The sequence below is a fragment of the Pseudoliparis swirei genome, chromosome 20, assembly GCF_029220125.1.
Source record: "Pseudoliparis swirei isolate HS2019 ecotype Mariana Trench chromosome 20, NWPU_hadal_v1, whole genome shotgun sequence".
In the NCBI taxonomy this organism is placed as follows: domain Eukaryota; kingdom Metazoa; phylum Chordata; class Actinopteri; order Perciformes; family Liparidae; genus Pseudoliparis; species Pseudoliparis swirei.
Genome location: NC_079407.1, coordinates 20,453,608 through 20,468,026, shown reverse-complemented (window position 1 = coordinate 20,468,026; position 14,419 = coordinate 20,453,608). Strand labels below are relative to the sequence as shown.

At 40.5% G+C, this 14,419-nt stretch overlaps 2 protein-coding genes across 4 annotated transcripts in view; one reads left to right on the top strand and one right to left on the bottom strand.

Moving 5' to 3' along the window:
• Positions 1-989: 989 nt before the first annotated feature.
• Positions 990-10,604, bottom strand: nmd3 (NMD3 ribosome export adaptor). Its single transcript, XM_056441865.1, has 16 exons — positions 10,535-10,604; positions 10,083-10,164; positions 9,319-9,453; positions 9,052-9,148; positions 8,532-8,612; positions 7,996-8,124; positions 6,746-6,836; positions 5,992-6,070; positions 5,526-5,622; positions 4,977-5,094; positions 3,404-3,549; positions 2,973-3,085; positions 2,807-2,879; positions 2,501-2,607; positions 1,768-1,838; positions 990-1,585 (listed from the first exon to the last, which is right to left on the bottom strand). The coding sequence occupies exons 2-16, from the start codon at positions 10,124-10,126 to the stop codon at positions 1,452-1,454; spliced, it is 1,515 nt and encodes a 504-aa protein (XP_056297840.1). The 5' UTR covers positions 10,127-10,164; positions 10,535-10,604; the 3' UTR covers positions 990-1,451.
• Positions 10,605-12,038: 1,434 nt separating this feature from the next.
• The window catches only part of ppm1lb (protein phosphatase, Mg2+/Mn2+ dependent, 1Lb), a 46,974-nt gene continuing 44,593 nt past the window's right edge, over positions 12,039-14,419 (top strand). The window contains exons 1-2 of one of the 3 annotated variants that reach the window (XM_056441775.1): positions 12,039-12,054; positions 13,237-13,598. In XM_056441775.1, coding sequence (XP_056297750.1) covers positions 13,245-13,598 — 354 coding nt within the window. In that variant the 5' untranslated portion in view covers positions 12,039-12,054; positions 13,237-13,244. Of the gene's footprint in view, positions 12,055-12,717; positions 13,599-14,419 lie in introns of those variants that run through there. The other 2 variants (XM_056441774.1, XM_056441773.1) reach the window with 2 other exon arrangements.

Here is a 14,419-nt window from a genome sequence, read left to right as displayed (position 1 = left end):
CTCAGGTTTGTGGAAAAACAAGCCTAATGTGAGACATGCGACACAGAATCATCCGACCTGCGATACACATTCCTCTGGTGTCTTCGAATCTGTCGATCTGCAGCCGTGCCACAAAGAAAACGCTCTTTGCTCCTCAACTATTGAGGTAAATTATGGATTAGATACTGAAGAGAAGACTGTGGGGGCAAACTTCATTGTTTTACATTCGCAAAAAAGAGATCATCCACAATTCTGCATCATATTTAAATGTATAAATACAAATATGTACCATTTAATCCTTTCATGAGCATGAAATATCAGATGTTAATGTTACATACTACACTCAATCAGACCATTTCTATTCTGCACATTATCTGAAGATTTTTAGCCATTTCTTTACTTATTTCCATGACAGAAAGTTACTTGTTCATTTGACCTCTCCAGTGAGGGCACTTCTGTGTGTGAAGTGTCCAAAACATATAGAGTGGAATCTAGTCCTGATGAAGCTCAGATGCGTGTCTGCGAGTACCTTTGGTGTACATTAAAAAGGTGACAGAACAGAACTGTGAGCACACAGGCCACGGCTCGTCATTTTTCACAGCGCAGCTTCGATTCCAATTTGCATCTCCAGCTGCAGCCGGAACCGGAGCGCAGACGGCACTCTGGCTGAAGAGGTGGTGCAGCTTGTTGAAGATTTGAATAATGACTATGGTGGCCATATGACGCCATGAAGCAACGCATCCTCTTCAATGCATTTCTTCGCTTTGTTCGCGGCCCAGCGCTCCCTCTGGTGGAGATGCACAGCACTCGACAATGAAAAGCTCTCAATTCCCGACTCTCCGATTCTACACAGGTTTTAAATACGTGGTGTGTTCAAGTGACAACATAATGATGTATGCATTGATTTTTCCCCCTCTTAGTGCACTAAAGGATTTGTTCAGTGCTGGTTAAAAAAATAAAAATAAGAAAACTGGACGTGGCGAAACAGCAATAATAAGCATTCAACCAGATTATTTTTGTCAAAGTTTATTTGGAAGGAGCTTTCCAAAATTGCAGGGTATCTGAAGTCACATATATTGTATCATTTCTATGACAATAAAATACTGCATATAATTCATATGGAGGATGGCTAAGGTACCCAGCTAATGTCTTTCAAATCCCCCCCAAAAAATATCAATGAAAGTGTGCATTATGACAAATATTTATTTTGATAGAGTGAACTAGAAGCACTCAATTTCCACATAACTTCAAAATGTTAAATGACAGAGAGTACTTTGGTAACACCATAATAACCCTCAGCGTTACCTGCCATTACATGAGTGTGATGAGCTGGGGGTTGTCCTGTGAGGAACATTAGTCAGTCCTCAATCTGCTGTCACTTCCTTCCTGTGTGTCATTGCATCACTGGATCATTTGCAGACCTGTATTTGCCAGATCAGCTATAAGTGTCACACAGGAATGGTGGCAACCTGCTACTCCATCACCATGTCGGCACCCTCTTCTCCTGTTGCATCCGTGATGCTGAGCTCCTCCAGCATCTCCACCAGGGACACAGATGGTGCTCCGTCATCCTCGGTGTCGCTCTCCACTGGCTTCTTTGACGCATCTGAAATTCAAAATCCACCTCTTGTCTAATACATCGTTGATATTGAATGTGTGTGACATTATATATATTGTGATCTTAAGCAGCCATTGAGCCACATCTTTACTACTTAAGCTACGACGATGGGAAACATAACAGAACGGGGGTAAGTCTGAGGAAAAGGTCTGCCGTGTCCAGCTGCTCACCTCTGTAGATGTTAACATTCTTCCTCAGAGCCTCGTCCTCCTCCAGGTCCTCCAGGAAGTCCTGGTATTGTCTGAGGACCAACAAAAAGGTTACAGGAAATCCCATGTGGCACAACAATACAGAGTTATGTTTTTAACACGATACTTGATATTCACATTGACCAATATTCAGTAAGAAACTATTTGAGGTTCACATTGTTTAGCATTATTTTATGTGTAAGGGACGGATGCTGAAAACTAACTTCAAGCAATTCCTCAAAAAAAAATTTTTTACGTGCGTGTCAAACATTTGTGTAAGTAGTATAATAAATTAGAAGAGTTGTATGAGTATTTATGAAGAACTTCGACACGCATTCTTAATTTCAGGATCATTCTGAGGATATTTGAAATATCTTATTTTTTAACATACCCGTTGAAAAAATCAATGCCTACATAATTTGAGCCCAACAGGTCTGTGTCGTTTCATTAATGTTCACACACTGTTGACCGACTTCTCCAAACAGACACATGGCACTGTCATTATAATCTAGACAATCCAACACTATTCTGCTGCTGTAAATACTCAAGCACCAAATATGCGTTACTCCAAGTCTGGAAATACAACAAATCAACAAAAAATTACAGTTTCTATCTCTTAATTTAGTTAGACTTTAAAGATAACTTGTGATGCAAATAAATTAAAGCGTTACTTGCTTTAACAAGAGAAATGAGAAGCTCAGTGTTTCTCTCCTACCTCTCATCATCTGTGCCCATGTCCTCACAATCTTTCACCATCTCCTGCAGTTTCCAGTTCCTGCGCCTCACCCTCCTGCTGCGGTTGTAGCTCTTCTTGATCAGGACCTTGCAGGGTGCACATTCAGTTTGTACAAATTAAAACCACACAACAAAACTGATGGGATGTTAATTTTTAAAGGACGTGATCAAATCTGCAGGTATTTTGAGTTGCCACTAGAGGACAGTGTTCATCAGGTCGACAATGGCTACCCAAAGGGATGAAGGAAGCCCTGGTCTTTGTATTCACTGAGGAGTTGAGTCTTACCACATCGGGAACGTGGTCAGGGTTCATCTTCTCCAGGTTATCATCATTGACGTTGGAATTGGCAAAGTCAAATCTGTAATGGGAAAAGTAAATATGGCATAAATTATAACGCTCCAAACATGTGATCAGTCTTTACCGCCAGCCTGACCGACATGCTGCTCCTCACCCCAGCACCAGGTCTCCGATGTTGAGCAGGTGACCCAGGAATGTACGGCAGTAGTACTGCTGACTGGTGTCCATCTCGGATGTTTTCTGGACCCACACCTCAGCCAGGGTGTGCTGTAACCAGCACACACAAATACCAACGGGGAAATGTAAATGTAGTTGCAAGCCTCGAAAACCACATCGTGTTCCTTCCCTCCAGTTTGTTTAGACAGCTGCATCGATACAGATGCAACATTCAGAGGGAAGAGAGAGCGACCGGTGGCCCCACCAACCTCATCTCCTGCACCATCGAAACAACTCCTGTGTGTTCCTGTCGCTGACGCTTGAATCACGCGTAGACTCAGGGATAATGTAATGCCTCGCTATCGATTTGGTTTTCCAAAGAAAAGCAATGTTCCTCTAAAATGCAACAACAAACACACACACACACACCTTAGTGGACCTCACGCCTGCGCCAGCACCCAGCTTCTGGTTTCTGATGATGTCGGTGTCCATAACAATGAACTCCTCCAATTGCCGTCGGTTGCAGATGCTGTAGAAGGGGTTACGCCAGTATGTATTCCCATCCACCTCGGCAACTAGTGAGAGAGATTATTCAGAACTTCATCACCGACGGCTCAGACAGAAATGTGAGCACAAATTATACCATCTCATTTCGACTTGACAGTTAATCACATTCACTTCTGCCACCATTATCTCAGACAGGATTTCAAGTGAGTCACTCCGGATGGATTTGATTGTTTTTCTAACTTGAACACATTCTAAGTTTCTGCATCTCAAAGCCACATGGGTCCTAAAAGTAACATGAATCTGCATGTTTTTCCATCGGCATATATCTCAAATCAACCAGACGATGAAGCGTTTCCGTCTACGTTGCAAGTAAACTGAAGCAGACCAACAGCAACACAAATATTTTTTTTAAATACTCAAGTTAATTGCTTACAGCAGCCAAAATCGGCCAAACAGAGCTCTGCCTCGAGGCGGTCCCGGCTTTTCAGCCTGCTCAAAAACTTTCTGCAACAAAAAATAGCAAGCTCTTTGAAGAGTAATTAAAAACGTGTGAGAGGCCGACAAAGTATCACAATTCTGTTGGGGGGCGTCTCAGCCTTCACAAAATGAATGATTACACAGCGGAAGTACATAGTCGCCAATTGTCAGCATTCTTGTATTGATTACGAATCCCTTCGAATGATCCGACTTGGCGATGAAGGCCTGTACAAAACGTTTTCTTAATGTTTCTCGTGTCGTGCCCTGACTGGGAGCAGAGCTTTTGAGTTTGACGGATGGGATGAACATGTGGTCAGCAGATGGGAAATCACACAGCAGTGAATTAGTTAGATCACCATGGTAACATACAGATGCGTCTTGAAGACACAAATGCATAAATATGCAAACCGGGTGGCAGCGATTACCAAAGCATGCGAGTGCCTCCAGCCACACAGTCCCTTCAGCCTCCTGCCCTCTGGGAGGAGAAGCTGAATTCCCTCCCTCCTCTCTTTTAAGACTCCCTATTTCTGTCTGCAGCTAAATACAGAATGATAGTTATTCTTATATTTATACTTGTCTGAGTGTTTAAAAATTTAAAAAAAATCTACTTGCACTTTATTTGATCTGTATTCACTTTATATGTTGGACTGAAGAGAAATATATTCATCTCGCAATGATTTGAGAGAAAAGCACTACATCCACCCAAGAGGCGCTGGAATCATAGAATGTTTAAGATTTTTCATTGCCTTAAATATTTAAATCAATGTTTTTGAAGCAACGAGATGATGATTTATAAGACTATCTACTCTCCCGACTGAGCTAAATCTTGGGCCACCTTTGTTATTAAGGAGAACAGAAATCTTGGAAACTTCTTATGTCTATCCATAATTGAGTGTAATAATTTAAACTACAACTCAGCTGACAACCAGATACATCTATATTTAAGCACAACGGGCAACAGGGAGTTGGACATGAATTGGAAGTTGGGGTCAGTCGGGTCTGTTAAGGTAATACTCACTCTGCAGGGTGTTGGGGTCGATGAGGTGGATGGTGCTGGTAACACGGGCGCATACACAGATTTGACCCATGTTCCCAAGGCTCTGGGCCAGCCGCGGTGAAAGGCACACTACGTTGTCCTGACAACCAGACAAAAAAAGGTCAAACTGGGTTGAAGGGAATGTAAAAAGACTTTGGACTTCAGTTCACAATAGTAGTTCAATGTTTTGTGAAGACAAGTATCCGTCTGAGACTTTAAATCTAGTCCAAGTTTAAACACAATAATCCAATTAGGCAGCAAAACAAGCAAAGCTCGATTCGAATTTCTGTTTTCATTTATTGAAAATGCCCCCAATGACCCCCATCATTCAATGATGCTTTGAAAATACACCCAGATCTATGCAATGCTATTATAAACACAGAACTAAGCTACATGTTAAGTGAGAAGACGCATAAGGAACTATTTAAAGTTAAGAATACTCACCTGCCACGAATCTAAAAAGTCAAAGGTGACTCAGAGTGAAACAAAATCCAATTTAATTAAAAACAAATAAACCACTTTGCTGAATACCTTGCAGACGGATACGATCTCCATGGAGTAGGTGCTCTTATAGTTGAACGTGTTTGAATGGATGTCGTGAGAGATGAGGCGCTGGGATGTCTTTGACCTTTAAAACAGAAAAGTGTTGATTGGCATTATTGCCATCAGACATTCAGATGGCAAATTATCACAATAACAGGGCATGAATGCAACATAAGATGTGAAAAAAAGCATAGATTAAATAATAATACGTTCTGTTTCTTAACAGAGCTCCTTCATTTGGACATGTATTCCCTTCACCCAACATTTTGATAAACGCCGACGAGCAGTTTTTCTGTAATTTTTCCACATTTGATCATAGACATCTGGATTGTTGGATAAAGACTGATAGCAGGCAGTCATAATCATTTTGAATCCTCTTGTGATTAGGAATTTTTTTCAAAAGGGGAGAATGGTGAGTCAAATACGAAGACTCACAAAGATAATGTTTTCTCACCTGCAGGGCACGGTGCACTGGAGGAAGTCAACCATTTTCTGAGCGTGTTGCTTGGAGCCATAGTAGAAATCAATCCCATCTGAGAGAAGAGACATACCATACCGTCAAACACCTCCAACAATAATATTCACCACAGGCGGGCTTCACCATTGCAGAACACGTATGCATGCAAACACACACGAGAGCAGATGACAATGGGAGAAAATATGCCGACAGCATGTTGAAAAATTCATAAAGCAATTCATGTCCTCGAGAGATATGAAGATGATGTAAATTAAACCACTTTACCATCAGGTCTGAGAGCACAGAGCGCTGCTGCTGAGCCTTCACTCAATGCTCATGTGCCAGAGTGTGTTTGTGTATGTGTGTGATGGAGCAGTTTGCATCTCTGAATAGAGTATGAACATTTGCATTGCAGGAATCTGGTGCGACATGCGGGCTCTGACTACAGAACGCTGATTAGATGCACAACACGTCTTCCTCCCAGGCTCACACCAGGACAGCTGTAGAGACTGATTGGCGCCAATGATATGCCTGCAGGGCTCGCCGTCTGGTTCGAGGTAATTAACATGCAGCAAATTGTTATGTTCTGCTCAGTTCAACCTCACATTAGTTGCACCGGTGACGAATGAGACAAGTTTCCCACCTTTCAGTGTAATTTGTTTGGAGAATATAGCAAGCCCTCCCTTTAATGATATGTATACTATTATACATGAAAAAAGGGAATGTATACAACCATACGTCATTGACCTACCGTTGACTTCTTTGATATTGAGGGAATGCTGGTGGAGTTTGTGCTTGAGGATCAGCTGCTCTAGATAGTAGAATGTCTTTTTATGAACAGTCTGTAAAAAATTAATCGATTTTTTAGCATCATCATTATCATACAGACTTATTTCAGCCACATACTGTATTGGTATGAAACTTGGCATCAAAACCCGTCGGCAATTTTGACTTTATAGAAAAAAAGATAGATACGTCCTGTGGTCAACACACTCCTGGTAAAACAGTGAGCTTAAGTAGGCCTTATATCATTTTTGTTTGCTGTTACTTGCTTCCTGTATTGCTTCACAATAAAAGCTTTTCAGTGAAGATACATTAGCTTTTATTGCAAAGTAACTATTGAATGAGTCATGTTATATCACCAACATGATTATTGGTGAATCAGTGATTTTTTGGCATTTTGCCAAAAGCCAATCTCTTTAAGATCAGCGTTTCTACTGTTGCCCTTTAAAACAAAAGCTCAACATTGAACATGAATTGAGAGAGGCCGTATCAAGCCTACAACCCCGTTTAAAAAAAATATTATTATTATGATAAATGTATTAGTGGCATTGCAGCCACTGATAACAATAAAACACGACACGCATATCTGCACTAATTTTATTTTGCTAATAACTCTTTATTGCCAAATATTTGAACTTGTTTTGTTTAGTTTGTCACAGGTTGCACTTATTGTTATTATCTTGAAAATATATCCAGTGCAAAACAGGTTAATTGCAGCCAATTTGCATATATATAACTTTATTTTCATTGTTCTAACAAAGTGATTTCACATTTGGTTTACTTGAAAGTGATTTCAATTTTCTTTATTCTATTATTTTAAGTTACAAGAAGTTATTTCAATAACAAGTCAGCATAGACTATTTTGTTGGGGTGGTGGGGCATGAAGATTTGTTCTTCCTCCAAAGTAGAGTGTGATAGAAAAAGTTAAGTTTACCTCCACACAACATTGCTGAAAGATAAACTACAAGAAATACATGGTTGCAGATGCAGTTGCATGCATGTTTCCAGCCCTGAGCCATTTTCAAGCCCTTTTGTAAACTTACAAAGAGTACATACCATTTGATCAATATAACTGCTTTTAAATGTTTAAACTAAGCATACACTGGTTGAACATGTTAGTCAAGTTTAGTTACAACAAAATGGCAGGAAAAATAAATAAATACAAAATATATGTTTGTATAAATATATATAGGATATGTCATTCAACCAGACTCCTACCTTCTGCCTAACTTGGACCACAGCCTTCCAGAAGTCCTTGGCTTCCACACGGTGGCAGTCGTCACACATTTGGTACTGGATGACAAACTCGACCACAAACACCTGCTGTAGGATAGCGCCATTCATCACCTGAAGAGGCAACGACAGGAACAAGTTACATATGCTCCAACTGTTGGGCAAACGACAATAAAAACTATGCATAGTGGTTTCTTGGCCACTTTGATACATCAGACTAGTGGTATCTGGAGACAGTATCATACGACAGTAGAAACAAAAAAGTTAGCATTGAAAGGCACAGGACTCAGGTTCTCACTAAAGGTCAATAAGATGAGATAGCAGCAACTTGCTAAACTCACTTCTCTCAAACACAGACATCCCTCAGTCGAAAACAGACTAAATTCAAATGTAAAACTGCACTTTGGGCTAATTACCAACTGACAAAGACAAGATAACGTTTAGATGACCAACATGTTGCTTCTCTCAGGTTAGCTGTAATCCGTTAGTTTGAATGTCACTCTCCCACATCGTTTTCTTACCTCTTTCTGGATGGTCACTTTCAACTTAATCCTTTTGGAGTGTGGCTCTGTCCACAGGAAGCCAGCGTCAATGAGACGCACCTGTGAGGAGAGAGGTGTGGTTGAATCCATGAAGTAGCATGCTGACCGAATATGAACAAATACTGAGTTGAGTATGGATGACACAATCATGACAAGTCAGGTAAATGGGGTGGACACACTATTATGACAATTGAATCCATGAAACCCAAAGAATACTATTAACATGAAGATTACAATGTTTATTTTTAGTTTGAACTGTTGAGGCCATGATTTCTCATATTGTATTAGGCACCATTATATTTTAAGAGGCTCTGGTTAAAAAATTAGTCCATGACATGTGTGTAAGCTAACTTTAATTAATTTCATATAAATGAAGTAGAATCAGTAACAAGATGGTGCTGAAAGCATCAATATAGAAATGGGAAGGGACCTGCAATGTTAAAATATATTTGTGTGAGTGTGCGAGTGTTTTGTGAAGTTTAGTAAAGATCACACTTACTTTGGTCATAGAGCTCTTTATTTTTTTCAGGCAAAGGGCCAGCAGTTCTCTGGACTCCAGGGCACATTTCATCCAGGTGGCTGGAGGCTGCAAGTACCTGCATAAGAGGAACAAAGTGCATATTCAAGCACCAACTTTCCCAACAAAATGTCTCGAAAAAATAAGTGTGCCTGTAAATATTAACTAGAGGGAATAATCCTTGTATCACGGTAAAAAAAAAGAAAGATTCATGTATTCCTGTTAAAAGATGGGAAGCATGAAACAAACCTTTCACACTGCTTGCAGAAGCTCACTGTGACTTGCTTGGGGATTCCCTCTGAGATATCCACCTGAGTGCGCAGGCAGGCCACACACATGTTGGCTGGGTTGGGAGGAATGGGGACTCCGCAGGTACAGCACAGGCTGCGAGTGAAATAAAGAAATGTGGCATTTTCCATCTCATACATGTAGTATACATAATTGTTGACCATGTCTCCAAGCATACTGTAGTTTATTGGACTGTGATTTGTATTTCTTTATATCAGTCATTGATTTCTGTTCACTGTAACATGCTAGTTAACAGTCAAGATATTTCAATCGTAAATGAGATCATGAATGATAGCAATACCCATTTAGTTGTAAACATGACATTAACAGTTCACTAAACAGCAGTGTGAACAGCGCTTCTGACAAAACTCTGAAAACGTTGTGTCAATTTCAGACTCAATAAAAAGATAACATGCTTTGGGATCACAACTTATTGTGCACAGTTCATTATTTACCAATAATAATAATAATAATGGGTATGATGTATAATCCTGATAAACAGAAACGTATATGCTTACTATAATACATTATCTAGTCTAGCTCAGCACAAAATAATAATTGATTATTATTCACTCACTTACAGACTTAAAAGTAATAAGAGCAATCAATGTTAATAGTTACAGATGCGTTTCCTTCCATGATAACAGGTCAGACTTGATAAAGGGTTATGTCAGGACTCTGACAATAAAGCGGATACGATACATAAATTCTATTTGTTTACTTACATCGTCGCCTGGCTGATTGTGGCAGGAGCTTGTGTGTACTCCATTCTCGTCAACTTGACAGGCCAGAGGAACTTTAGGATCTCTGAGGACAAAAACGTGAGAGATTTAGCAGACACAGCATTAGCGGAACAAGGCTAGAGAACAGTCAACGTTAGCTGGTAGCGAGCAGAGTATCACCTAATTACATTATTGTAAGGGCAAGTAAATAACATAATGGTGTGGTTTGGTTGTTCACAGTCAGAAACAATTAAACAGCTAAATAAAGACTGCTGGATAATTAAAAGGGGAGGAGAAGGCTATGTTAGCTCGCTGCTAGCTGATGGTTTGCATTCGGTATCAGACAGTTAACGCAAGCAATAAAGGCTACATTGCTCGAGTTTACGAGTTTCACAGTGTCAACTAAACGTATTCCACAACTACAACCAACACAGGCGAGTGATGACACAACTTACTGAAGTTATTTCGATGGAAAATCCACCACACTGAGAAGTAAAGTCCCCCACGTTTTCACCCAGGAGCAAGGAAGGATCGGTGACGTCATGCACTACAGAAGGACCCCGGGACGCTTTTGCTTGCCTGAATACATTTCCTTCAAAACCATTTTCAAAAGCGAATAAAAGGATAAATAAGACATATTTAAAATTGTAATTATTCAATCAACTAAATCACAGCACCGATCAACTGTTTAAATACAGCTGTTGAAAATCAAACACAAGAATGAAAGGCGGGCTTTGACACAGGCGTTCATAACAGATGTACTATTTATAAAAGAAAAGAAGAAACAGATAAAGTTAACTATGTTACGTCTCATTAAGATATACAATAGTTACCTTTTAAAGTATTACATATATGTTATAATAAAAATGGGTCTTACAACATGTATTAGGCTAAATACTGTATACGACTATCTCCGATTACTGTGTATAGGACAGACTAGGCCAGCAAAGTGAATAAACAACTTAAATAGGTTTGAGAAATGTATACAATATTAGACAATGTAACCTTAACTTGGAGAGCAAAAACAAAAACAAAAAATAGGATGTAACAACAATATCTGGATATGAGGAGAGCCTAACATCGATTTGACTGAATTAAGTATATTTTCTTTGGGACGTTTTGTTTGACTTGAATAGTGTGGCACAATGTCTTCATTGGAACACATGAATTCACAGTGAGGACTCAACCAAATAGTTGCATGATGCTATACATTAACATAATAGGAGAAGGACTTTGGTGCTGAAATTGAAGATGAAGATTTGGATCATATGTGGCTAAAGCAATTTGGATATTTTACCACTAATAACACAGTAACTAAACTTTAAGATATATCGACTTATTACACATTTCAATTAAGCCAGGTCTATCAATGATTTGTAATAAGTGCACGATTACGGAAGGAATATACTTTCACTATTTACTACAATGTGTATATTTACAACTTCAGAACAAAAGTTGTAAATAAATTAATGGCACAATTGTTTAAACAGTGAACATTTCTCCATCGTGTATTCTTGCTATATAATCCCCGAAGTATTCCTCCAAATCCATTTCAACGTTTCTAGTGTGTTCGGGGACAGCAATTTGCGGCAGATAAAGCACTTTTATGGTATATGATTTGAAAACAGTTGCTGTGTGGTGTTTTAATTAAACACAAAATAGTGTATGCAACATGACACAAAATGATCTTAATAATGAGGAATTTAAGACTTTTCATTACGCAATGAATATAGTCGAAGAGCATAGTAAAGCACCACTTTAAGGCCCTTGTCATGTTAGTTGATATTGAGCTTTAATCAAGCATATGTAAAAGGAAATTGGTCAAATAAGCACCCTGGGTTACTCAACCCTCCGTTTTTGAGCGCACCCGATGCATTCAGGAACTGTCGGAAATATATCAACTTAAAACGCATATTAACGATCATGTATAGTCACAGTAAAGGGAAACATATACTCACAGCTAAACCACCAAACTGTGAGTATGAATGGCCATATCTTATAGTCTTTTCATATGTATTTTATTTTAATACTGCTTAATGCAATTTTGGTAAGGAAATTTTAAAAAAGGGGGGGCGGGTATCTCTTTTTGAACTACCCAGAAACTAACTGAACTGAATTCAATTTGGGAAGTTAGATAATTTCAGTTAAAGACCTTTGGTGCCGTGTTTTTATCCATGTTTGGATTAAATTAAACCACATATAGCTGACATCATATATATTGTAACAGAGAGCTATGTTGATGGGAAGGGCTCAACATTGTACAATGTATTACATTTCAGTGAAATTCTTTATTGATTATATGATCTCATTATGTTGCCATTCAACAAGTGTCAGCTTATTATTACAATTTGTATTGTGTTTTGAAATGTTGTTCTAATGTCTCTTGTTTTTGTCAAACATATACATAATGTGACCTAATGTGTAGCAGGGGGAACCCAATTATAATATGGTTGATCATGTTCATATCATATATCACTCAGCATTATTTGTGGGTACTTTGTGACGTTTTATATGCCAAACTGAATTGATCTAGACCAGAGCGATTACTGGATCGCTCACTGTTCTTTGGGGACATTCCGAGCTGCACATGAAGGCAGCACCGTTGTTTAGTCGGTCAGCAACAAAGAGTCACAGCCAGTGTGGCAGCTGGGAATGTGAGGGCTTCAACGCGGACCGCTATTTCCAGAACTGGGAACCGTAGCGGTGCTGGCCAGGAACAGACTCTGCCCGTGGCTCTCACATAGACTGCACACTTTGAAATCCAAGAGGGCGACCTGCGATTTGTGTCCCGGGGTGCGTGGTCTCTGACTGCATCAGATGGTCAACGGGCAGCCGGTGGAGGCTCACTGCGGGGCTGCATGCTAGAGGGGAACCAGCCGGAGCATCGCGTTTGTCCCCCCCACCTTCCCTCCCCCCGGTCGCTTTCACCGGACCTCCCTCCTGGGTAAAAACGCATTGAAGTGTCACTCGTTCAGTTGGTGTAATCTGCGTGCGTGTCCCGGTGCGTAACGCCCGGTTAAATGTTGTACCGCCACCAAACTCACACCGACGGCGATGGACTGAAATCTGCGGCGGGGGCGAGCGACACACAACCTGCCGCGATTTCCTGCATGTAAATAAATGATAGAGGATACGATGACCCTGCTGTCTCTTTTAGGTCGGATCATGCGTTATTTTCTGCTCAGACCGGAGACCTTGTTTCTGCTGTGCATCAGCCTGGCTCTGTGGAGTTACTTCTTCCACACGGACGAAGTGAATACCATCGTAAAGTCCAGCCGGGATGCGGTCAAGATGGTCAAGGGGAAAGTGGCGGAGATGATGCAGAACGAGCGGTTCGGCGGGCTGGACGTCCTGGACGCGGAGTTCTCCAAGACCTGGGAGTTCAAGAGCAACAGCGTGGCCGTGTACTCCATCCAAGGCCGGCGAGACCACATGGAGGACCGATTTGAGGTGCTCACCGACCTCGTCAACAAGAGTCACCCCTCTATATTTGGGATTTTCGATGGCCACGGAGGAGATGTGAGTACTAATGTGGGAGAGACAAATGAAAAGGCAAAATGTCGTCTCTGTCTGTATGCATGTCTATTCCAGTCCACTCTCTCACTCTGTCTCTCCAACAACGCTCTCGTGTGCGTGCGTGTGGGTACCCAAGGACCCCACACTGAGCTGCAGGGGCTCCACGGTGTCTCAGGGCTAAAATGCCTTTAGTGTTTTGTATTTATTCCAGCTGGTTTACTGTCAAACATATATTAAATCCACAAGTGAGACAAAGTGGAGCAAGCCCAACATTGTTACATTTTCAATTCCATTCAGTTTATTTGTATAGCCCATTTTCACAAATTACAAATTTGTCTCAGAGTTCTTTACAATCTGTACATATAGACATCCCTGTCCCATAACCTCACATCGGATCAGGAAAAACTGCAAAAAACCCTTCACGGGGAAAAAAGGTAAGACACCTTCAGGAGAGCAACAGAGGAGGATCCCTCTCCAGGATGGACAGGTGTAATAGATGTAATGTGTACAGACGTAATCATTATACACAAATTAAAACACAGTAACAACACAATCAATGAGTATGACAGAGTGTATGAATAGTTGGTCGTATTGTCATATTCCACGATCCAGACCTCCACGATCCATTAGGCAGATGGAGGTAGAGAGGAGGAGTGAGTGGAATGAAAGTATTCTTGGGACAGCATCTTTCTTCAGACTATTCTATTGATAGATAGCTTCATCAAATGTTGAAAATGATATAAAATGCCCATCAAACGTGATCCGAGTTGGGTTACCCCTTGTTTTAACGAACTGCCACAATTGTAACTTTTCAGAGGTCGGCT